This window comes from Glycine soja, chromosome 14 (assembly GCF_004193775.1).
Source record: "Glycine soja cultivar W05 chromosome 14, ASM419377v2, whole genome shotgun sequence".
Lineage (NCBI taxonomy): Eukaryota > Viridiplantae > Streptophyta > Magnoliopsida > Fabales > Fabaceae > Glycine > Glycine soja.
Window position 1 is genome coordinate 5,545,477 of NC_041015.1, and position 25,858 is coordinate 5,571,334.

General features: G+C 30.5%; 3 protein-coding genes across 3 annotated transcripts; all 3 read left to right on the forward strand.

The window, feature by feature from the left end:
* The first annotated feature begins 1,089 nt into the window (after positions 1-1,089).
* On the forward strand, positions 1,090-3,856 carry LOC114384581 (protein RADIALIS-like 3). The gene is made up of 2 exons (XM_028344280.1): positions 1,090-1,489; positions 3,378-3,856. The coding sequence occupies exons 1-2, from the start codon at positions 1,230-1,232 to the stop codon at positions 3,403-3,405; spliced, it is 288 nt and encodes a 95-aa protein (XP_028200081.1). The 5' UTR covers positions 1,090-1,229; the 3' UTR covers positions 3,406-3,856.
* A 12,160-nt stretch (positions 3,857-16,016) lies between these two features.
* Positions 16,017-18,431, forward strand: LOC114383656 (glycerol-3-phosphate acyltransferase 5-like). Its single transcript, XM_028343377.1, has 2 exons — positions 16,017-16,805; positions 17,423-18,431. The coding sequence occupies exons 1-2, from the start codon at positions 16,296-16,298 to the stop codon at positions 18,329-18,331; spliced, it is 1,419 nt and encodes a 472-aa protein (XP_028199178.1). The 5' UTR covers positions 16,017-16,295; the 3' UTR covers positions 18,332-18,431.
* A 4,493-nt stretch (positions 18,432-22,924) lies between these two features.
* LOC114384470 (probable E3 ubiquitin-protein ligase RHC2A) lies at positions 22,925-24,684 on the forward strand. The gene has a single exon (XM_028344141.1). It carries the CDS (start codon positions 23,162-23,164, stop codon positions 24,308-24,310), a length of 1,149 nt encoding a protein of 382 aa, XP_028199942.1. The 5' UTR covers positions 22,925-23,161; the 3' UTR covers positions 24,311-24,684.
* Positions 24,685-25,858: the final 1,174 nt, after the last annotated feature.

The following is a 25,858-nucleotide window of genomic DNA, read 5'->3' on the forward strand; positions in this document are numbered from 1 at the left end:
GTAGTTTTTTTATTTATCAGTTTTTAATTAACGAGATTTTTTTTATCAGTCAACAGTCAAGTAGTTGATATCTCATTAGAAATTGCAGAAGAAAATGAGTATATTCTCTATTCTCCTGTTGGAATAATAATAATGTACTCTGCTGAATCTGAAAGGTATTAAACTGTTAGCAAGGTAAGAAGATTATATTGCTTGAACAAATAATAAATTAAATAAATAATTAGTTATAACAAAAAATAAAACTTTCAGAAAAGGCCAAAACTGCACATTGCAACGTGCGATATATCCTTTACCCTACATCCACAAGTTATCGTACAAGCAGAAACAAAACTTCATTTTAAAAATTTGCTGATAGCTCCATAGTAATTAAGCTGTAGTTCTTCTCTTCTTTATATATATATATATATATATATATATATATATATATATATATATATATATATATATATATATATATATATAAAGCTACATATATTTTTTATTAAAAACATTCTTAATTGAATTAAGTAAAAATATTTTTTCTTAAGAAGGCTAACTAAGTAATAACATTACAAACAATAAAATTTTCCCTTCAAATAATTAATATTTAATTTAAATAGTTCCATACTTATTATTCAACTTGGATGTTGTATTCTTGTTTCTGCTATCAAGTTAACCCCCACATTTTACGGTTAAGGTAAACCAATTAAAAAATATTATAAATATTACTTTTAAAATAATTATTATAAAAAATAATAATTTAATCCAACATTGATAATTTATAATTGAATTATACTATGAAAATATGTATACTATGTCATTATATTAAAATCAAATCTTTTAATTTATCTCATGAATTCAACAAGTCATGATTCACGAAACAAGTTGTCAATTAATACTACTACACATACACATAATCTTTTGGATTGGAAAATTTTCTGCTCATCCCTGGAGGTTAATTTCTCAAAACTCTTTAAGGTGTATCACAGGACTATAGCTGTATGTTGTCCCACCCTACATTTACGGGTCACATCTTGGCATGATCCACCAATCCTTTCACCTTTTATAAACAGACCATTCCAACCCTTCATTCATGAAAAAAATAACCACCCCATCTAATTTCATTAATCCTTTATTTTTTCATTTTCATTTCCTCTTCTTGTCCCCTAATTCAAAATTGAATGGAAACAAAACCTTCCATTTTTTCTACCTGAGAGAGATTACAACACCTCCACTGAGCTAATTAACTCATGGCTTCAAACTCACACAACAATAACAAGGAAAATTCTTCTTCTTGGACACGCATGCAGAACAAGCAATTCGAAAGCGCACTTGCCTTGTATGATCAAGACACCCCAGATCGATGGCAAAACATAGCAAAAGTGGTTGGTGATAAATCGGCTGAGGAAGTGAAGAGACACTATGAAATCCTTTTGGAGGACCTTAGCCATATAGAGTCTGGACGTGTTCCAATTCCCAGCTATAAGTCCACAGATAACAATGAAGAGAGGTTAGATTTAATTTCTACCTATTGTTTCTCTTACTATTTTGTTTCCCCCCTCATGCACATGCAATGGTTTAATCATGGATTCTTACCTCCCTTTCATTCTTCAATTTATTTATTTAGGCTCTCTTTGTATAAATACATCTATAAGTTAAAATTAAATTATATTACCTTCATCCTTAAATATAAGACGCATTTAACTAAACTAATTCACACGTATAAAGAAAATTAGTTGATTTAGTTAATAACATTGTATTTGTTAATAATTTGTACTGCACACCTTCATCCTTGATTTATTTGTCTCTTTTTTATAAGATTCTCTTTAAGTTATTATTTGTATTAATTATTTTTTGATAAAAATATTTTTAATTAATTTGTAATATGCTATGAATTAAAAACATAAATATAATCTCTTTAATAAGGATCGGAGAAGAAAATTAGTTCACATTAATTATTAATTAGGTAGAAAGTAATTAAGTGAAAAGATATGATGAGTCTCAATAATTTTAAAAATAATATAAATGACTAACAAGTTTAATGCTTGTATCTAAAAATATAAGCCACTTCTTAGTCTTGCATTTAAATGATGCAAGTATGCAACATTAAAAAACCGACATCTCAAATATAGATACAAAATTTTCGTGGCTAATGTCAACTAGAGATTACTGTATGAATTGTTCAAGAATGTTTCACATTTTTAAGATCGTATTCCTTGTATACATGCACATGCATACACCAAAATTCCTCAGAATTTTTTTTTCTTTTCAAAATCTGTTTTATATAGATAGATAAATATTTAATAACTAATAAATTACACAAAATCATCTGTGAAAAAAAATTAAATAAAGAAAAATGTGAGTGAACATGTGTCATTCTTAATTTTGTACATCAACACATATATTTAGACAAATGAAGATCTATTAGGAGTTTTGGTTGAATATGATGGGTAAGTTATTATAAATTTTTTAGTACTTATTTTTTATTATTATCAGTAAAAAAAAGATACATGAAAAAGTTTGAACTTTGAGGTGGGAGTAAAATACTTAATTAAAAAAATTAAAAACGGAAAGAGAGACCATTTAATAAGGTAAAATATTTTATAAGGGGCATTTCACAAAAATAAAAATGATATATCAAATAAAGAAAATTTTTAGTTTTAAAGGGCCGTATACAGTCAGAAAAAAAAAATCTTTTTTCACCTTTCAAAATCTTCATTGCTAGTTGAGTCATGTGCGTAAAATCATGCATTATTAATTTATGAAAATTTTTAAAGCAATAAGAAAACAAGATGGCACTGTAACTAAAACCAAATTGAATACAAATTTGGAAATTCAAAAAATTAGTCAATGTAAAAGTTAAAATAAGTAAATAAACTTTTGTTTGGAAGAAACAAACATCAAGGTTAGTTTGTTTTGTATTTTTATTTAATTTATATCATTTGCAATTACAAAGACATTAGTGTTACTATATGTATTATTTTCAAAGTTTTTTCTTTAAAAAAAGGAATTGGTGAAAACAAAACATGATGAAAATAAGGAAATATTTTTTTTGGAAGGATAAGGAAATATTTTTATAATCAGACTTCAATTTTATTATACTGCCAATATAAAGACTTTAACTCTATTAATTAATTAAAAATTACTTTAGATATCAATTTTAAAATAATTATTATAAAATTCAATAAATTTTAATTATATATTAATCTATAATTGGACAACCATGTAAAAAAATATACTGTCAATATATTTTAATTATTTTTGTGATTACTAATAAAAACATATTAACTAACAAATTATGACAAATATGCCAGTGGTATTTTTTAATGAACAAGGGATAATGCATTATTATTTTTGTTGTGGCTTTGTCCATTAACAAAATGTTGTTTGATTCGCAGGCCTCTCAAGTATCTTAATCAGCATTGAATTGACAAAGTCAGCGAAAGTCTCTTTGGCCATTTACGTTCGGAACAACACATGAATGCAAGACTAAAAAATTTTACTTTCTTTTTCTTTTCTGTTCAGATCGATGCTAAGTGAACAATATGACCTGTTTGATAGTGTTTTGTTTTCTATTTTCAAATCCATTTTATTAAAATCATTTTCAAAACCAGTTGTTGAAAAAAAATATGTTTGATAGATTGGGAATTTCCCCTCTCTTTTGAACTCATAATTCTCTTTTTTATGTATCCTTGAACTTAATTCTAATTTACTAATATGAGGCTTTTTTCGAATGAGAGAGTTGGGTTAACACATCCAAGTTGGGGTGGGATAGAAAGGGAATGAGAACTCTCGAATTTATCTATTTGTAGGACAAGAGCTCGTGATTTAACTTTATTGGCTGGAATTTCAACTGTGGGTAACGAAAGGAAATAAATATAATTATTTCTTCTTTCACATGTAGTAATTCTGTGTAAAACTAGAAATGAATCCATTTTCTATTTGCTTCTTCTACTTTATATAGGACAACTTCTGATCCAAGGTTAAAGCCATTTTAATTTCCTCGTGGTTTTCCACTCCTGTCGCGGTTTAAGTTTTATTGTGTTGTTCCCGAGTGGCTTATAAAAAGAAAAAAATAATAACAGTAAGGTATAATACTATAATATAGTTAGAAATTAAGCATGCAGATTAGATTTTAATTTTTTTTATTATGCGTATAAATTAAAAAGACTTCACCAATTTTAGTAGAATTTTTTTTCAATTTTAAAATAAATTAATCTGAGTGTAATAATATCCTTAATGTAAAAAATGTAAAATGTCGATCAAATTAATTACATGGCCACTAATGGTCAAGAAATTACTCCATGATAATTCGAGTTATAAATATAACTAGGCATCATATTTAACTAATGGTAAATACATCATTATAATGTGAACATAGTTAATTCTACTACGGGTGTTTGAGGATAAAAGATTATTTGAATCAAATATAAAATAAAAATGTAGTTTAATTTGGTTTGATTTAAATATAATATTAAATTTAAATAAAATCAATTTTTTGTAATTTAATTTGGTTCGATGATTTTTAATCTGTTATTATAATTTAAAATTTATCTATTAAGTTTACATAATTATTATGTGATATTATTTTAAAAATGAAATTTATTTTTATATTAAATTTTATTTTAATTAACATATTTTAGTTGAAAATTTTTATTTTCACATCTATTTAACATTAATATAAAATAATATTATCAATTTTTTTAACATAATAATAATTTGTGTATTACTTGTAATTTAATATTATTTTTTAACAATATTAATATATTTTTTTAACATATAAAATTAAAATATACATATTGAATAAAGAAAAATAAAAATAATAAATTATTTAATACATGTTATTAATTATCACGACAAAAATTAATATATTTATAATATACAGTTTATTCGATCTGGTTTGATTTTTCATAACAAGATCTAACAAATTAAATCAAAGATTTAAAAATCGAATTAAACCAAAAAAATGTGATTATTTTTAGATTTTTTGCTGTTACGATTTTCCGTTCAAGCTGTTTTCAATTGTTTTTACAGATCTTGCTGCTTACAAATTGTTTAGTTAGTTTTTGAACACTCCTAGCTGATATATGCTATGAGGCTCTGTTAAAAAATGCACATGCAGTGACGCGTGTAAAACTTTAGCAAATTTACAAAATTTATATCATTTCATTGAAAATAAGGGAATAAATACAACTAGAAATAGGCTCAAAAATATAGTTGCTAGGAAAAGATCTTGACGTGCTAACTAAACTATGAACACATACTTATCTAACAAAACTCACCATAGTGCGTCAGTGCCAGCAACTCCTGAACAAATTATCAATGAGCGTCTCCCTGACCAGAAACATCATCTTCACCATCGCCAACCCATGAATCAACCATTTGATGGATTTCATTTCCGAAGGGTCATTGTTTCTTGTTCAGTCTTGGAAACCCTAGCTAGTTTCTTTTTCTTTTTGCCAGCCCTACAAGGATTGTTTATGGGATAATCTTATGTAAACTAGGATGTCTCCAAAACTAGGGAGACTCGGGAACTTATGTCACTGTTTCTTTCTTGCATGTGTATCCTAATCTTTTCTTTTTGTTTGTGCCCAAATCCCACTGAAATGATCTGTTTACAAACATTTGATTTGATGGAATGCTCTGTTATCTCTGCTAGGATCTGATCTAGTCTAGTATCTCAAATTGAAATACTTGTTAAATATTTGCCTTGACCTTTTCATACTAGTTTACAATTTATTTATAATTGGTAAACAAAACATGTTAGTTATTGAACATGTAGCTAAAAAAATAATGGAATTAATTAGAGAAAGCTCATTCCTCTATCAGTCTATATCCTATTGCCTCAATTTGTCTTAAAAGTATTGGCATGGCCACGATGATATAATTATTCCCCTCTTATCCTATTTTTTTGCATAATCCCTCTTTCTATATGGAATAGTTAATTAACAAGTAATTGCCTTTGCGTGGAAAGTTTTTCATGATAAGATACTGAATACAAAGAAAGAAAAACTTGTTTGATAGGAATGTTAGGGGAATTTGGCAGATGTTAATTGCACTTTTTGTGGTGTGCATCAAGAAACTACATCACATCTGTTATTTTCCTGTAATTTCTCATACCAAGTGTAGGTCCAGGGGTAGTCATGCTATGATGGTGCGGCCTACAACAACCTTTACCAAACGATAGTATTGTTCACTTTTCACAACACTGTAACAGTCTGTGTACAAGGAAACAGAACAATATGGTGGTGTGGTGCCGTGGTTGAATAGAAATAGTGTTATATTCTGCAGAAATTGGTTAACACCACACCTGGATGTGCATGAATGCAAAAATTAATGATTTTGATCCCTCATTTAATGAATGGTCTAATTTCCCAGTGCAGTGCATTAAACGAAACAAGTAGTCTTTTTTGTTGCTGCGGGTTCTGGTTATTGAAGGTTTGAGAGTTGGCTACTGGTTTTTTTGGTGAGTAGATATTAATAGGGCTGTGTTTTCATAAATTATATTTGAAGAATGAGTGCAGGGAATGTGTATTGCTTACGGGGGTGGGAGTAGTTAAATGAGAGCATGACAAAGGAAATGTGTAAGGGTTAATGCTATCGATTTTTAGGTAATGTTTGATTTAAGGGGATGAATCGGAGGTGAAAGTGATTTGAGTTGAATAGAGGTGAAAATGGTAGAGAAGGATGCTTGGTGGGAGTGAAAAGTAGATGAGAAGTTTTGAAAAAAATGTGGGTTTCATGCTGTTTTACTTTCATCTCAAAATAGAGTCAAAGGGAGTGAAAGTAAGGGACCAGTGAGTATGGACAATATAATATTAAAACACTTGCCAAAATTGATCCTAATGAGAAGCCTCTCATGTTGTTGTTTTTTTTTTTTTTTTTTTATAAAAAAATGTGTCTTCTTTGTTGGTGTCAACATAATTGACTATGCTTATAGCATAGTCCACTAGGTGGTCACTTATTTGGACTTTGTGACCATAGATGAAGTTACATTAGTTAAAAAAATTGTGACACCATTAAAAGAAAATATACATTCTTTGAATGGGGTTAAATAAAGATTTATTTCATGTTTTTTATTCTTTTTTACTCTCTTTCATATCCTTTTATTTCTCACACTTTCATCTCAATTGATCCCTCTGTACCATAGCCTTACTGTCATAGCATGTTCGTGAAATGGGTTTTTGGTACCCTTCTTAATAATATTCTCTATTTTGCTGATGAAAAAACCTTAAATTCCATCAACTTTCTTGGGTGCGTGTTGGCATGTCTAATATTGTCAAATATTAGATGGATGATCCATAGTCTTTTGGATTGAGGGGATGCCAATAGTAGGGCCCAATCATTTCCTACACAACATGTAGATTTTATAATTAGCCCGTAAAGCTGAGGCCCATTTTGTTTTAAGCTTTTCTGTTACATGTAAGTTGCATATGAATGCATATAAAATGCAACTTATCCTAACTTCTTCCATCCATTTCCATTCTTCATGAGATGAAAAATGAATAAATTTTGCCTTGTGATTATTTGCATACTATAAGGGTTTTAAAAAAATGTGATAATGGCTAAATAGGTAAATAGTTCCTTGGATATATTAATAAGGACTCAAATCCCTATAATATTTTTTTATAGCTGAATACATTTTCTCCAAAGTGAGTTCATGAAACCATGTGTTAAGAGTGTTATTATACCACTAGTTTATTTATTTTAGGCTTAAATATATTTTTATTTCTTAAATTTAAATAATTTTTTTCTTAAATTTAAATTTTTTTCTTTAGTCCTCTAATTTTTTTTTAAAAGTCATTTATGCAGTAAGATTTTAAAAAAATTGAAAAAAAGATTTTTTTTTTAAAGACTGATTTGTAATAAAAAAAATTGTGGTATTTCATCATGAATCTTACATTATATATAAATAAGTTTTTTGATATTCAATAAAGACTATTAAAATTTATTTTAAAGAGTGGGTCAAATTTTGGTAGTATTCATTTGAGACTTTTTATAACTTATAAAAAGTCTTTTAGTATTAAAAATTATATAATTTTTGATAGATTATTTTGTATATTGATGTATTCAATTTAATGGTGTCTCATTCCCATTAACCTTCTACTCAAGAATAATTTAGACCAATAAATAGATTTTAACATGTCATGTGATGTATCCAGATTCATTTGCCAAAAATTTAGATTAATATTATGAAAGACTTATTTTTCATTATCATACAATTTAGTCCTTACATATATTTGGGATTATCAATTTGGTATTTATATGTAAAACTTGTTAAATTGATTAATATATATGCAAATGTTAGTTGTTTGGTGTTTGCTGTTATATGTTAACTATAAGTCCCTTCTTGGTTTTTATACATGTAGGACATTATTGATTTAGTCCTTATACATTAATAGTGTATCTTTTATTTGATTCATACATGTAAGGACAAAATTAAGAATGTTCTACATGTATAAGGACTAATTTAGGAATACACTATAAAGTGAGACCAAATAAAAAATGCATAAGAGAAATAATTGTGATAAAGACCAAACTGATAACAATTATATGTATATGGACCGATTTAATAAGTTTTGATGTATAAAAACTAGGGTTGTCAATACGGGCCGGCCTAGCCCGTTTTGGCCTGACTTGCTTTTGGCCCCCCATAAATGGGTCAGCCCGGCCCGCCTCGCTAAGCAAAATGAGCTATCTTTTTTAGCCCGACCTGTTTCAAGCTGGCCTACTTGGCCCGTGAGCCTCCCGTCAACCCACCAATTTATTTTTTTTTCTTCAGATTTTGTATTATCCTTTATCGTTGTTGGTAACATCAAGAGACTGTGAGGGACTGAGGGTGAGACTCTCGAAGTCCAATCGAAGACGTGAGGCTAATGGGGTTTGAAATCGAAAGAGAAGGGTGAGGGCTCGAGGTCAAGGGTAAGGGTCTTGAGAGAGAGGGCTCGAGAGAAGAGATTCAAGAGAATGAGAAATGAGATTCAATTCAAGAGGCTGTGAGGGTCTTGTCTAGCTTGCATGCGTTTGGACTATTTGGACTGCAAACGTTTGAGCCATTTCAGAGTCCATAATTTTTTTTATAAAAAAAGGCACTAGCCTGTGAGCTGGTCCGGCCCGACCCGCCTCTAACCCATCGGGCTTGCGGACTAAACGGGGTGGGCCTGAACGGTTTACGGGTCTCAAATTCCAACCCAGTCCAACTTTTTTGGAGAACGGGCCGGACCAGTCCGTCGGGCTTGACCCGGTTTGGCACCCCTAATAAAAACCAAATTGAGAAGAGTGGTACATGCAAGGACTAAATTATATGTTTAGCCTTAACTATTCAATCAGAGCACCAAAAAAGATTTTGGAAACTTTGTCTGGTACACAAAGACGATTTCTATGGCAGGGGGCAACACAGGAAAATAAGATCAATTGGGTGAGGTGGAATCGAGTTTGCTTGCCTAGGAATGAAGGGGGACTTGGTATTAAAAATCTAGAGTTGTTCAATGTAAGCCTCTTATCAAAGTTGAAGTGGAGGGTTCTAAACAATTAGGGTTCTCTATGGTACCGATTATTGTTGCATAGGTATGGTAAGCAAGATGAATTTTCATATGCTCAAAGGAGCTGGCAGCACTCATCACAATGGTGGAAAGATATTCGAACACATATCAAACAGACATTATGCAACTTATGGGTGGTTTGAAGATCAAGTTACTAAAATGATTGGCGACGAACGACAAACCTATTTTTGGTCTCACAAATGGAGTGATGAATTAACCTTCAAAGATTCATATTCCAGACTATATCAAGTTACAACAAACAAGGAGGTGCTGATAGTTGATCTGTTAAATCACCATGTTGAGCCGGCAAATTGGGCTTGGAATTGGCGCAGACCTCTCTTTGTGTGGTAAGAAGAAGCACCATCTAAGGTTCTGATATTTTCTTGGCGAATGCTACAACAAAGTTACCCACTTGTGGAGATATCTCTTATGGCATGCAACAAGTTGGAGTATCTGATTTTGGAGAAATAATATTGTTTTTAGGATCCAACCTTTTGACACAGGAAGGATTCTGAACCTTATCGATCAAATCCATATCCTGACAGTGGTTCTTATACAAAAGGAAATCGGTGTCCCCTATCTTTTTCTCTTCATGGAGTAACAACCCTTTGTTATATCTTAATTCTTAGCTCTTGTATTCTGCTATATGTTTTTTTATGGTTGTATGGCCTGATGTCTTTGGTTTCCAGGCTTACACTCATTTTTTGGTGTAAACATTACTTGTACCACTTGTACAGTTATATATAAAATTAACCTGTGTTCTAAAAAGAATAAATACACTGAAATAAAAGACAATACTATATTAAAACTAAAATTGATCATAGATTGATTCTTGAACATTCGTATTTTATCTCTAACAATAAACAATTAAACAAACTAAAAAAAATTCAAATTCACGTAATGATAATTGAAGATCAAGATTAAAACACTTAACCGATATTAATATATTTTTGATAGTTTGGTGTTGGCAAGTCAACCAGAGAAACCCTTTGAACGTAATTGCGTTCGGTTTCGAGATTGTGGATATGCAAAGAATTGGCTAGAAAGGATTTTGAAATACTTAGACAACACAAGATAAAAACACAAACTAGCCAACAAAACGTATTTATCCGCAATTCGAATTTCGGTCCTTTTGCGGGAAACTTTGGAATAATGGATTGCGGCTAGAGAACGCATAAAATATATCTGTTGCTGTGCATTTTCCACCAAAAGAAAGAAATACTAAAACAGCTTTCTTTGTTAAAATACAAAAGGACATTATATTTCAATTTCTTACCAACCTTACCTAATTGGGAGATCAAGTTTTCTACGGAGACAATAACACAAATGGATTGTGAATTAACGTAAATTTGTACATACCGGATCCGAATGTTGATAGATTGAATACAAACAAATTGTAGTTCTGGGTCACGAAGGAGTTGAGCAACCGTACTTGTTTACAAGATAGAGGTATCGGGATATATTTTCTGACCTACTTTCAATTCTTTTGCCAAGCTATGATAAAAAGGTGACACCAAACTTGGCTTAAGCCATTCTGAGCAGCAGCATACATATTTCCTACCCACTTTGACTTTAGTTAACAATTGGCATGTTGTTAAATTTGAAATCTATTATATAAATTTTTCTAGTTTTCTGTCTATGCACAATTTTCTTTGTCTTAAACGTAAGCACGTTAATTAAAAAAAGGAAACTTAGAAGATATTTGAAAGAATTTACTTGAATTTATGGAAGTGAGTTTTATATTTTTTTCTAAACTTATTTCAATATGTTTTATACGAAGAAGTCTTAAAATTATAAAATCAAAGCTAGCTTGAAGATGATCGATGTTGGATCAGATAAAAAGTTACACGTGCTTGTTTTTTATTTACTAAGTGGTATTTGAATGCAATTTGTTAATTGAATTATATATATATAAAGAGAGAGAGAGAGAGAGAGAGAGAGGATTTGTCTAAATGCAATATCTTAACTTAAGAGGACGTTTCTAATGTGGATGATTCTAATTAATGTAACTTTAATTATTTTAGTATGAGTTGGGGTATTTCTTATATTTTTATTGAATAAATTCATTTGTCTTACAATATGCTTTTTTTATATGAAAGTTTATAAAAATGTTTTTTGAAACTGATTTCATTAAACTTCATTTTTTTAAGGATAAACTTCATCACGATGGTTACGAATAAACTTTATTTAAAGAGTATTCAATTGAATCCCATTTATTTTTTTGCTGAATGATTCAATTGAATCACATATTCAAACGTGTTTTAATATAAAAGTCATATTTTTTCACTTTTAATTAAATGTGATTTTAAAAAATAAAAATAGTTTCAGTTTAAAATAACACACACAATTTTTATTTTAGAAAACATAACCTACACGCATGATCTTATTCCTTCCCACCTCGTGCAAAAGAAGTGGGGTTAATTAGGGGGAAGCAAGGAACTTTATTAATTTGAATCTTGAAAGGTTCAACTTAATTAATGATAGAAACAATTATAGAAAAGCAAGTAGATTACTGTATTAATGAAGAAAAGTTTTAATGTACGTAATTTATAAAGTCAGTAGATAAATAATGGAGAAAAGTTAGATGTACTTATTTTAAGTGTTTTTGGTTATGTTGTTCAATCATAATTAAAATTTCGTTTCAGTAACATATTTAATGTAAACTTTTATTTCCGATTAAAGAATAATTTGAAAAACGTTTAAAAATTTGTATGTAAATTTTGTTTATTAATAATTGTGGGTTTTGATTTGTAACACCAAATTTTCAAGAGAACTACATAGGAACACAAAGATATGGAGTAGAAATTAACTGGGACATGGCAATTGGTAGCCATGCAATTGGATGTTAGATCGCATCTACACCTATTGAATTTCATAATAAAAAGATAATGAAGTCCTAATATCATGTCATGTCCCCGGTCACCCTATTTATCAGCGTTGATGTTGTGAAACACCACAATTATAATAAGAAATCCTAATAACATTTTCTAATATATTCATTAAAATTTATTAAAAATTATAAAAGTGTATAAGTCTTACTCTTTATTTAATAAATCTTATTTATAATTTTGTAATTTTTTTATAATTTTTATTTAATAAAAGAGTGTGTGCTGAGAGATGTTACTGCTTACTAGTTCTAGTACTGCTATTATTAATATCGAAGTTGATTTCAACATAGGTTGAAAATTATCCGTATATATACATGGTATCAAGTCAATCACTAATAATAAAATATTAAAGAAAAATTTTTAGTGTTCATGACAATCTAGTAGAATTTTTTTTAGTAAAATATATATGCGATCTTTAAAAAAAAATCACTAAATTATCAAATTATGCTATTCAAAACTCATAGTTGACAATGATCGAGTCTGAGTAGAGCACATACACACAGATAAACTCATAAAGTTTATAATCGATCATATACTACACGACGCTATTCAACATGCATACATCTCATATTAGATAAATTCATAAATTTTATAATCGACCATATATATTTCACAACGCTATTTGACGCATACATCATTATCCGTTGCATTAAATGGTTGAACACATTGTAATTATAGATACAGTTTGGAAAATGATGTGCCACCATTTGACGATGCCCCTTCACAGATCAAATGACATGCTTAGCAGGCGAAAAAATAGCCTTTTAATTTGTCTCATCGATAAAAGTCATAAACTATTGAATTTTCTATCGAGGGTCTTGTATTTGAAGTTAATTCTCATTAGTGTTGTATTCATGAATCAACATTATTATTTAACTGAATCTTTTATTTTGAATAAATAGCTAAAATGAACAGAATTATATATTTTAAATATCATTAATTAATATTAATGGTAGAAATAAACTAACGCGGTTTTTTTTTATCAGCCAAATAAAACCTCAAATACCATAGTTGGCACAAGAGATGTCCACCCCAAATACAAGGAATAGAACAAGAAAGAAAACAAAAAAGCCTCCAGACATAAAGTATAACCATAGCCTTCATCAAACCACGCGGTTTTTTTTTTTTTTTTGACAGAACTAACGAATTGTTTCTCGATAATTACTTATAGAAGATAAAAATAAGAACAAAAAATGAGATTAGTTAACTTCTCTATGACCTAAAGTTTATTTATAATATGCAGTTTGTAGTTTTGAGGCACTTGAACTTTGTACTTTCGTGGCATACAAAGTTTGGAGCTAGTTGTGCTTTGAACTTGTTTTAATCATATTAATGATCTATTTTCCTTTTTTTTTTTTTGGAGAAGTTAATATAAGAGAGGTTCTACACAGCAGTTTTTGCATAAACTAATGTTATCTATGGAGAAGTTTTGATTTCTTTTTTTTTATAAGTATTAATGGAAAAATTTATCCAACTATATCGTAATATAGCTAGTTTAATCTAAGTCTTATCACTACTTATTTCAAAGTTTCAGTCATTTGAGACGTACAGTTAATTAATTCCTATGATCTTAACACATCTTGTATTGGAATGCATCTAATATTATTCTTTTGCTTATAAAAAAAGGTTTTGTTAAACTATAAAAAAAAATAGTCTTGGTTTAATTATAATAACCACTTGTCATATGTGATTAATTTATATAATTATTTTAAATTAACTGGTTATTATAAAACTGGTTAATTATGATTATAGTTACATTTTTTATAACCGTTAATTTTTTATCACTCCTATAGTTGATCTAGCTATGTTCTAAATGGTACTGGGAAGATTATATTGTTTATATTTAACTTATATCTTTTATATTTAACAATAATAGTTAAAGTTATATATATATATATATATATATATATATATATATATATATATATATATATATATATATATATATATATATATATATATATATATATATTAAGAGTTTACATAAAAACAAAGAGAGTTACATTCTTTTAATGTTGTAGTTATTACAATTCTTCAGACATACCATAAAATACAACTAGTTCATTAAAGTTTACAGTTTTTTTGGGAAAATGATGTCGCAACAACAAATGAAATATCCATTGCAGACAATAATTGAATATTACTCATCATCTTCTGTCTTGCTTCTATAATTAAGTAACCAGTAATTAACTTACGAAAAACACTTGTTTTAAAATTAAAAAAATAAAAAGAAATAAAAATAAGTAATATTTGTAAAAGTAAATATATTTTATATCTTTTGAAATGTCTTTTTGTATATAATATATTTAGCAGTTGAACACTTTTAATTTTAGAGTTTAATGGTGATGTTGATAATGTTAAATAATTTTATATTATTATCTAATTATAAAATTTTGTTGATATGATTTATAAAATAATTATTGTAAAAAGTTAATAAATTAGACAGTAATTAATTATAAATTTTAGAGTTGTAATTAAATAATGATATCAAATTATTTTTCAACGTCAATATGATTTATTTTATCTTAATTTTATTCATCACAAATAAAAAAAATTAAATCATATTGTTTCTTTACATGCAGACTGCAACATGTAACTAGTAATTAACTTAGGAAAAACACTTGCTTTAACTCGTTTCCTTCATCTTTAAAAAAAAAAAAAACTTTCCTTGGATATAATTCCCTCAAATTGATCTGTAGTAAAGTGTCAGTACTCAGTACCTGTCATGTAGCTCGCAAATGTACTACAGTATTCATAGACAATGTCCTTCTTCTACTTTAGGAAATTTATTATGCATAAAAAAATAAGTAATTCCGATCCATGTAATCTTTTCATGAATAATCCTTTACATGGAATTACTTACTAATTTTGTTTGATTCTTTAATCTTCCGTTTTTCTTTGTTCAAGTTTAATTGTAATCACTTCGACTGCTGCAAATATTATCATATAAAATATGCATGTTTTTATGTCAGATCTAAAATGATTGTTTACATCTATAAAAACAAATAATAAGCAATCACATCGTTAATTAGTAGAATTAACTATTTAAGGGAATAGCACTGCTATTATTTAAGACTATAAATTATTAAGAGGTACTTTATGTAAAAGCTTCAAGTCGTGTACGTATGCTCAAGATTTTGCATCAAATAGACGCTTCAATACGTCAAGAATATGGTTACTGTTTATTACACATAATTTGCAATATTTTAGTATGAACTACATCAATTTTGTCCCGTACTCTAGACAATAGTCAACAGTCGAATATATATACAGATTACAGTATGACGAGATGATTATTTTTTCTTATCAAAAAACAAAAACATTGGTCAAAACATGCGTATATAGTATGACGAGATAATTAATTTTTCTTATATCAAACAAAAATATTGGTCAAAAGATACGTATGTTTTATTTTAAGCAATGGTAAGTGACCTAAAAATACTCGTAAAAGACGCGCCAATTTTAATTAATTAATTAATTAGGTGTCTGAAGACCAAAAGTAGCCGGCTACCAACAGTACTTTTTTAATTTGTTGAGGTTAAGTAATCAATCTTTGCCTATAAACGTGGCTTCTAATGCTCTTTCTTCGCAGACCTATCCACCCAAAAACATAGAGAGAAGGAAAGAAAAAACCAAGTGGATAGAGAGAGTAGGTGGTTGTAAAACCGCTAAACTGCCTTGTGTTAGAGACCAAGTCAAATAAATCAAAGCTCAATTCCTTAGTCTTGTATATATAAGTCATAACCATAAAAACCAAATTCATATTATAAGGTGAAACATTGGAACTCAAAAAATCACAAGCCAAAGACAATTACAGCAAAAAAAAATAAAAATCATTTGTGTACAAGCAGAAAGAGACTAAAAGTCTCGTGAATAATCCTAAGTTATGGAGTCTGTGGTGTGTGAGCTAGAAGGCACGCTCTTGAACGACAAGGATGCGTTCTCCTACTTCATGTTGGTTTCGTTTGAAGCTTCGGGTTTGGTTCGTTTCGCCTTGTTGCTAACACTATGGCCCATGATTCGTTTCCTTGACATGATTGGCATGAAAGATGCATCTCTCAAGCTAATGATCTTCGTGGCTGTGGCTGGTGTTCCCAAGTCCGAGCTTGAATCAGTGGCTAGGGCAGTTTTGCCGAAGTTCTACATGGATGATCTTGACATGGACACGTGGAGGCTGTTCAGCAACTACGACAAGAGGGTTGTGCTGACCAAGACTCCAAAGATTATGGTGGAGAGGTTCGTGAAGGAGCATCTACGTGCTGATGAGGTCATTGGGACCGAACTCTCCTTCAATAGGTTTGGGTTCGCCACGGGTTTCGTCCGTGGTGACTCCAACAATACCATTTCTGAAAGGGTTGCCAACTTTTTCAACAATGAAGCTCCAACTTTGGTTATGGTAAGGCCTATTACTATATATATATATATATATATATACACACACATCAAACTAAAAACCAATTTACTTTAATTTGGTTTAGCTATCTTGGTAAAATAATAGTAGCATATATGGTACATTTTACGATTTTATGTAAACTATTCATCGGATTCCTTTCACCTCCAGTCAAGTAGATTATTTAATTTTAGCTTGGGAAAATAGAAAAATGACCTTATGTCCATCTCTTGGGCCAAATGTTAGTATTTTTATGATATTTCCCGTTTTATGGTTAATAACTACTCTTAATTTGATCTTTTTTGTTTGTATATTAAAAATTAAATAAAAAGGACATAGTATATGCTCTTACAATATTTTTCATATCATCATTTAATCATAAATTAAATTAATTTGCTAGAGTATATTGAAACTAGAGTTGTAAGTATTATAAATAATAAAAATGATCATATATAGACATTTTTAATTACAAACACCTCATCCTTTTTTATCTTTTTTTATATCATATTTATATTTTTTTTACTATTCTTTTATCTTTTTATCTTTATAGTTGTTAAATAATAGTTTCCACAATTTTTTTTGAATAATAAGTATTGGTAAGAACTTTCCTCCATTACTTGCAGGATCAATTACATCCACCGAATTTGGCAAACCAAAACTACAACCACCAGCTACTACGGCCACTTCCGGTGATCTTCCACGATGGCCGCCTCGTGAAGCGGCCAACGCCATCCACCTCCCTCTTAATCCTCCTATGGATTCCGGTGGGCATTATACTTGCCATAATCCGCATAGCCATAGGCTCTATTTTACCCTTTTGGGCCATTCCCCACATCTCAAGGCTATTCGGCGGCAAGGTCATCGTAAAGGGCAAACCACCCCTTCCTCCCTCCGGCGAAAACTCCGGCGTCCTCTTTGTCTGCACCCACCGCACCCTAATGGACCCCGTCGTCCTCTCCTCCGTCCTCCGCCGCAAAATCCCCGCTGTCACGTACTCCGTCTCACGCCTCTCGGAGATCCTCTCCCCCATCCCCACCGTGAGGCTCACAAGAACACGCGACATAGACGCTGAAAAGATCAAACGTGAGTTATCCAAAGGTGACTTAGTAGTGTGTCCCGAAGGAACAACATGTCGCGAACCCTTTCTTTTAAGATTCAGTGGTCTTTTCGCCGAACTAACTGACCGGATAGTGCCCGTGGCCATGAACTATAGGGTAGGGTTCTTCCATGCAACAACCGCGAGGGGTTGGAAGGGTTTGGACCCCATTTTCTTCTTCATGAACCCTAGGCCGGTGTACGAGGTTACTTTCCTGAACCAGTTGCCCGTTGAAGCCACGTGTTCTTCGGGGAAGAGTCCACACGACGTGGCTAACTATGTGCAGAGGATATTGGCGGCTACGCTAGGGTTTGAGTGCACCAACTTTACGAGGAAGGATAAGTATAGGGTGCTTGCGGGGAATGATGGCACTGTGTCTCCTACTTATTCCTTCGTTGATCAGATGGTGAAGGTGGTGAGAACGTTCATACAGTGAAAATAAAATTGTGGTACTAGTTGAAAGATTGTAAGATTGATTAATTGTTTTATTTTGTTGATTTGTATAATGGATGCACCGGCTTGTGCATTGAACATCATAAATTTGTGTATTTTATGATATATATATATATATAAATATATATATATATAAATATATATATATATATATATATATATATATATATATATATCTGTGTGTGTATATGTTTCACGGGTACGTAATTTTATGATTGATTCATTATTCCTAATTTAAAATTGATAATATGTAACATACATGTACTTAATTATTAATTTTTGAGTTATACTGTTTTATACAATAAATATTTTATAATATTATTATTTTTATATCATTTATCTTATTTCACACTTCTTTCTTTTTCCTTCTTACTATATTTTAATGGAATAATAATGTAAAAATTATTTATAGTCTCCGTACTTACTATTTATTCTGAAAAAATTATATGCATTTATTTTTAATTCAATTTCTTTATAAACAAATTAAAGATGTATTAACTAGACAAGAGATGTTCAAATCCACATACAAAAGGTCATCTACATTAAAAAATACTTAGTATATGATTTATCGGACTCATACACCAATAAAAGTCAAGGCACTTGCAGGAGATCGGGAATAGGAGATTTGGCTGTGTTTCGTTATGATTTACTATTTCTTTCTGGAGTATTTGCCGTCTGTTTACATAAATTATCGGACGACGATGACATTATAAATTGAACGTTGATAGCTTAAGCAACACAGAAACCTTCAGTGAGCATTAAGATCATTAATTAATATTAGCACAGGTGACAGGACCAATAATAGTGCTATCTAGAATTAAAGCCCCTATAATTGGCTCGCCCTAAATAGTTCCTGACGTTTAACCTGTGATCTGCTCTCCAAAACAAAAACATATATATATATATATATATATATATATATATATATATATATATACGCGATAACAGTAGCTGAGACATTCTACACTACACTATTAGGATAATAAAATGCTTCTTGCTCCAATCCAAGCCTAAGATCTTAATTAGATTCGCTCCATGACTTCCAAGAGTCCTTGAAACTTGTTTTTGTATCATTTGGTGCATACCAATTGACCACATTCAAGAAAACCAAATTATACATATGCATTAACAATCAACACCATAAATAAAAAAATTAATAAAATCTTTTAAATTAGTAAGTTTAATATAAGATTGTTATAGTAATTTATGATTTAATTTTAAAATAATTATTTGTCTCTCATCTTTCATCTTTATCAGCATTTAGTTTTAGGATACTATTCTCTCTCCTCACTCTTTCTCCTCTCTCCTAAACATATATTATTTAAATTAGAATATATATATATATATATATATATATATATATATATATTAAAAAATATTAAATGTGTCTGATTCACATTTATTTTAAATAATAATAATTGATCTATTAAAATGAATTTGAAAAGTAATTATTTTCCCAAAAACAATTTAATAGTAAAAAAAATAAATTACATTGTTTTTATATTTCGTTTTTCAACTAAATTGTTGCTCTCTTTGAGCCACATTTTTTTAAAAAAAATGTTTTTGTAATTTTGATGAAACAAATATTTTTTAATTACTTTTTTTAAAAAAGGTAATCATTTATTTAAAAAAAATTACTCATTTTTTATTTTATATTTAATTATATGTTTGTTGTGTATTTAAAAAAAATTACTCATTTAAAAAAAATTACTCATTTTGATGAAACAAATTACTTTTTTTAGTCATAATGTTTTAGATTAAAGTGTGGTGTCAAATTTTTTTTATGTGATTATAATATGCAAATTATATTAATTAAGTAAAATGCTTACAATAAAAAAAACATTTTCCTTCTTTAATTATCATGTGACGTATAAATAATTTTCCCGAGGACAAAGAAAAGAAATTGTATATAATTTTTCTAGAAGAAAAGGATACATATGAAGTGATCATAAAACCCTTAATTGATAAGGTTTCTTTAAGACTTCTGATATCCTTACAAAAATTGGATTTGAGATATTTTAATATAACTGTGTTTTTTTTTTTTATTAACAGAGAAAAAAACCCCATTGAAATGTCATACCACGAACAAAAATGTCAAATTTCAACTTGTATAGCTACAACTCCAGCGACCCGTGCCTATGAGGCCTACAGCATCTAGCTAGAAAGAAAACAAAAAGTTGCATGAAAGAACACAATCTCACTTGAAGCATACAAGACTCAGGCACAAACAAGACTCATTGTGGCTCAAACAAGCACAACAACACTTCCCTATTAAGGTTCCTCAACCGTTGCTGTGGATTGTTTTGGAAGCAGAGAATATTCCAGGGAGATATTACAGATACTAAGGAAGTGTTGTGCGTTTAAATAAGCATTTTTATGATCTTAATCGTGAATTAAATGCTTTGAACGAGGCATATGGATTAACAATTAGTCTATAGGACAGAAATATTAAAATAAATATAATTTATTATTTTATTTTTTAAATATTTTTATCAATTAAATGGGCCAACCCACTAACTGGTGGGCTAAAGTGGACAGGTGTAGATGAGTGATTTTAAGTGCTCGATGATTTTAAGGGGTCTTCCATTGCACCTCATATTTTACTTCTCACATCCTCCTTTTGTATTTTTGTAATTCCCCTAAAGTATATGCTTTTCATCTCAGAAATATTTCCAAGAGGTCCTTCCATTGAAAAACATAAGGGAATGTAGCGAAGAGGAAAGTGGATGTGTTGCCATGTTCCTGATTTACTCTGTTCCACTCTCTATTTCTCCCTCTCATCACAAGTGCTTCACATTCCTGAGGTCATCTTAACGTGCCACCTCGTAAAACACATGGAGGCACGTACATTAACCCATTTAACACCCAAGATTTATAATTATCGCATCGCTCCTAGCAAATGTGATTAATAATGTGCATAAATTTGATTAATTCTTTTGTTATATGTGGTTAAAAATAAATAAATGTAATTGTATATAATTATTAATTATGGTTAATATTAACCACTTTGCAGCTACAACCAATCACTATAAGACATTTCAATAATCACATGATACAATAAATCATGTTAATACTGTTCGACATTTTAATAACCTCATATTACAATTACTTATCGATAATTATATAAAATCACATTCATTTACTCTTAACTACTCATGAGATAAAATTAATCATATTCACAAATTTAATACATGTGATTAAAGTTTATTTGTTCAATAAGAACTTTTAATATAATAACTAAATTAACAAAATCCAATATTTACACAGAATTATTACAAAAAATTATTCATCAAATATTTTGTTTTTCTCTCTACACACTCTTCAATGTCTCTCTACCCAAAAAAACAAAAAAAACACTCTTTATTGTGTCAATATAGAGAGGAGAGATATCAACTTACATGAATATATCTTATATAAATTAAGCTAAATTGTAATTTTATTCTTCTTGTTTTCATAAATTTGCGATTTCAGTTTCCGTGAAATTTTATGCAACGTTTGATCTCTTAGTTTTCAAACTTTGTGATTTTGGTTCTTCTGTTAAATTTTAGTATTGATTATCTATTAGATTACATGAAATATTTAAAATGAATTTATTAAAACATAAATATGATTATTGTTTAATTAAATTAAGTAAAAATTAATTGAAAACAAAAAAAAATGAAAATCACTCATTTTTGCAATTCTTCTTTTTTTTTTGTCTTGCTTATATCACTCACTTTATTTCACTGAGAGTGAAAGAGTGGGCCAGTGATAAGTATAACAAGAGAGTAAGAAGGATTGCAAAACGAAGATATCTTTATATTATCTTTATTTTTTTAGTTAATTTTTACTTATTTTAATTAAATAATAATCATATTATGTTTTAATAAATTCATTTTAAATGTGTCATGTTATTTAATAAATAGTCAACACTAAAAATTAAGAAAAGGATTAAAATTACAAAGTTTGAAAACTAAGAAGACTAAATATTATAATAAAATTTCATAGGAACAAAAATTATAAATTTATATTTATAGAAAAAAGGAAGAACAAAAGTCTAATTTAGCCTATCAATAATAATTGATGACTTTTTATTAATCTAACTGTTAAATTATAAATATATATTTGATTGACTGTGTTTGTCAACTTTTATTAAAATTAAATAAGGTTAGGAAGAAAACGAAATGATTCATGTTTTGATATGTTATATACAAAGATATATAATATGACATTAATTTTGACTTAGATGGGTTCAACTAAACCCATCCAAAATCTCGTTGACGAAATAGGTTTAGTACTTAAAATAACATTTCTGTTTTTTCTAGAATTGAATGAGCAAAACTCCAAGGCGACGCAGTTTATAACTTAACAAATAAAAAAAATTAACAAACGCCATTTACTCAAACATTTTTGTAATAATAAGAAGGAAAAAAAAAACATTCAATTTTGAAGCACTGAGATCCCGCAACAGAATCTTCCGTTTTCCTATTCTCAGACAAAACCCCCAGGAAACAGGAAAGAACAAAGTGCCAAGCTGTAATCTCGCAACAGCATAACTCATAAAACTGAAAACTGTTCCATTCATCCAACGCTCTACACGACGTGTCGTGCAACCAACAACGTTGGTGACACGCCAAAACAACAAACTGTCGTTTTTTCTGTTATCTCCTCCACGCCATACCATGAAACACCAACCTATAATCCTTTCATCTTCTTCTATTCTCCCACCCAAACCACGATGATGCGCAACTTCAACCCCTCAAGAAGTACCCTTTCTCCCTCTAATTAAGACGACGTATTCCTATCGTATACACCACACCGTACGTATTCGTAGATGTCTTCCCATTGGTGTCACCGGTGCAACAAATTTGTCAGAGCATGGCGACAAGAAATGCCCGTTTGTCCCGATTGCGACAGCGGATTCGTCGAAGAGATCGAACCTTCGAACCGGCCCGTCCACCACGTGGAAACTCGCCGCCGTAGGTTCCCGACAGCGGCGGCGATGTACATGATGGGCCACCGTTCGGGTAACTCGGATCACAACCCCCGTTACTCTAGCCGTCAGCATTGCCGGAACGTTATTGGAGACCGGTCACTGCTCAACCGGGTCATCATGCTCCAGAGCGAGGGGACAAGCCGCGACCGTGGCTCCGGTTTCGAGCTTTTCTTCGACGACGGAGCCGGTTCCGGTTTCCGACCTCTCCCTCCGAGGATGTCGGAGTTTCTCCTCGGAACAGGGATCGACCGTGTCATGGACCAGCTTTCCCACGTGGAGTCAAACTCCGACGGCGGGAGGCACGACCAGCAGAGCCACGCGCCGGCGTCGAAATCCGCCGTGGAGTCCCTACCGGCGATTGAGATAAACGCGACCCACACGGCGATTGAATCGCACTGCGCGGTTTGCAAGGAGCCTTTCGAGCTTTGCACCATGGCAAAGGAAATGCCATGCAAACACATATACCACGCGGAATGCATACTACCGTGGCTCGCGATTAAAAACTCGTGCCCCGTGTGCCGGCACGAGTTGCCATGCGAGAACGCACGTGCGAGATTGGAGCGCGTGGAGGAGGAGGAAGAGAACAACAACTTGGGGTTAACGATCTGGAGGTTACCGGGTGGCGGTTTTGCGGTGGGGAGATTCGGAAGAAGAGAGGGTGAGAGAGAGGTTAACGTTCCTCTTGTGTACACGGAAGTGGATGGTGGGCTTAACTTCAACAACGTTCTTGTGGGGGAACCGAGGAGGGTTTCGTGGTCGGTGTTGGAATCTAGCGGGAGCAGAAGAGGTGGCGCGTTTAGGAGAATGTTTAACCATTTGTTTAGTTGCCTGAGAGGTGGTGGGGTTGGGCCTAATCGTTCTTCTTCTTCAAGCACTGTGAGGAGTAATAGTTTTAGGGCTTCTACTCGTCAAAGCGTGGGTCCCTCTCCACCTTCTTCGCGTAGGACTTGGTCTATGGATGTCAACGGGGGAACCAGACCATGGTAATAATAATTATGTAACATCAATTGGTATATTATGTATGGATAATGATTTCGGATATATAGTTTGTAATTAATGATCTGAAGCGCCTTCATCATGCATGTTGTTCTCATATATGCTTTTCTCTTACTTGTCACTTGTAAATTAGGTTTGGTTAGCTTTGGTGTTTGTCTTGTAAATTCGTGTCCTTGTCAAGGCTTGTTTCATTTCTAGCTCTACACGTTCAAATCTGCATGGCAATTAAACACAGGCACGCATGCATTAATCAGTTTGATTGTCTTGCTAATTCGTGTTCCTCGTCATTGTTTTCCTCTAAAAATCTGCATCGATCATAAGGCATGGATACTGCCTTGATCAATTTACATGGAAAAAGGAGGATTGAGTTCCATTATATTTGAAGATGAAAGAAGTTTGAGAAGCTTCTTATGAAGTTATTTTTAATCGTCTATGATAATTTGTATTTTTCATTTGTTGTTGTTGTATATATGCATATGTTAAAAATATATCACAAAATTAGAAAGATAGATTTTATTCATTTAATTTTGAGTTCAATAAACATTTATCAAGTACAGCATTCAGAGTTCCTAAATTTTTTTCAGAAAATGCATGGGTCAAGGGTAAAACTGTAAAAATGAATTGTAAAAAATTAAAGACGTGTCCTCTCGTTCTCCTTCAACAAAAATTTAAGAGAGATAATGACATCAATTGGCTGTCTTTGGGTAGTAAATAAAACTGATCAAAATTACAAGGAATTTATAAAGACGTGTCTTCTCTCCTTTCTCTCATTGAGAAATTGCTTCCAACCATTTAAATGATATGATTAAATTTCATAATTCAAATTCTCACGCTCCATTAATTTGTTTAATCAATAGCAAATTTGAATGGGGATTGAATTTTTTTCTGTGACATTGATTAAACAAATTTCATAATTCAACACCACAGTCCACGGACGACGACGAGATGAGAACAAATGTTATGTTCGAAAAGAACCAAATAGGTTATTTGACCTAAAAAATAATATAAACATCTTTTCTATCCCTACTTTTGACTCCTATAATTTGTTTTAATGTTCAATGTTCATGTTAAAGTTTGAATCTATGATTCCAACTTCTCACTACTAGACCAACCTAGTAATTCTAGACCCTAATAATTTAATTAATATGTGTAATTTTGATTCCTTTAACTTTAACTGGTTAAATTTTTCATTTTCAAAATTTTAATTATTTAAATTAAGTCTCTCAAATCTCACCCTAAAATTAATCGAAATATAAATGAGATGTGGTGTATTGTTAATTTGTATAAATTAGCAAATAAAAATGTAATTTTTAAATAAAAATGTAACAAAAGCCATTTATATTTTTCATTTATTTATATAATTTGCCCTTTACAAATCAATAATACGTATCTCACACTTTTATTACATTTATGTTAATTATTGGATTAAATTTTAAGACGAGAGGCTTAATTTGAAATTTTGAAAAACTATGAGAAATAAATGTAAGCAATTAAAATTGTGAGGACTTAAACTAGACATTGACTAAGGGTATGATTAGT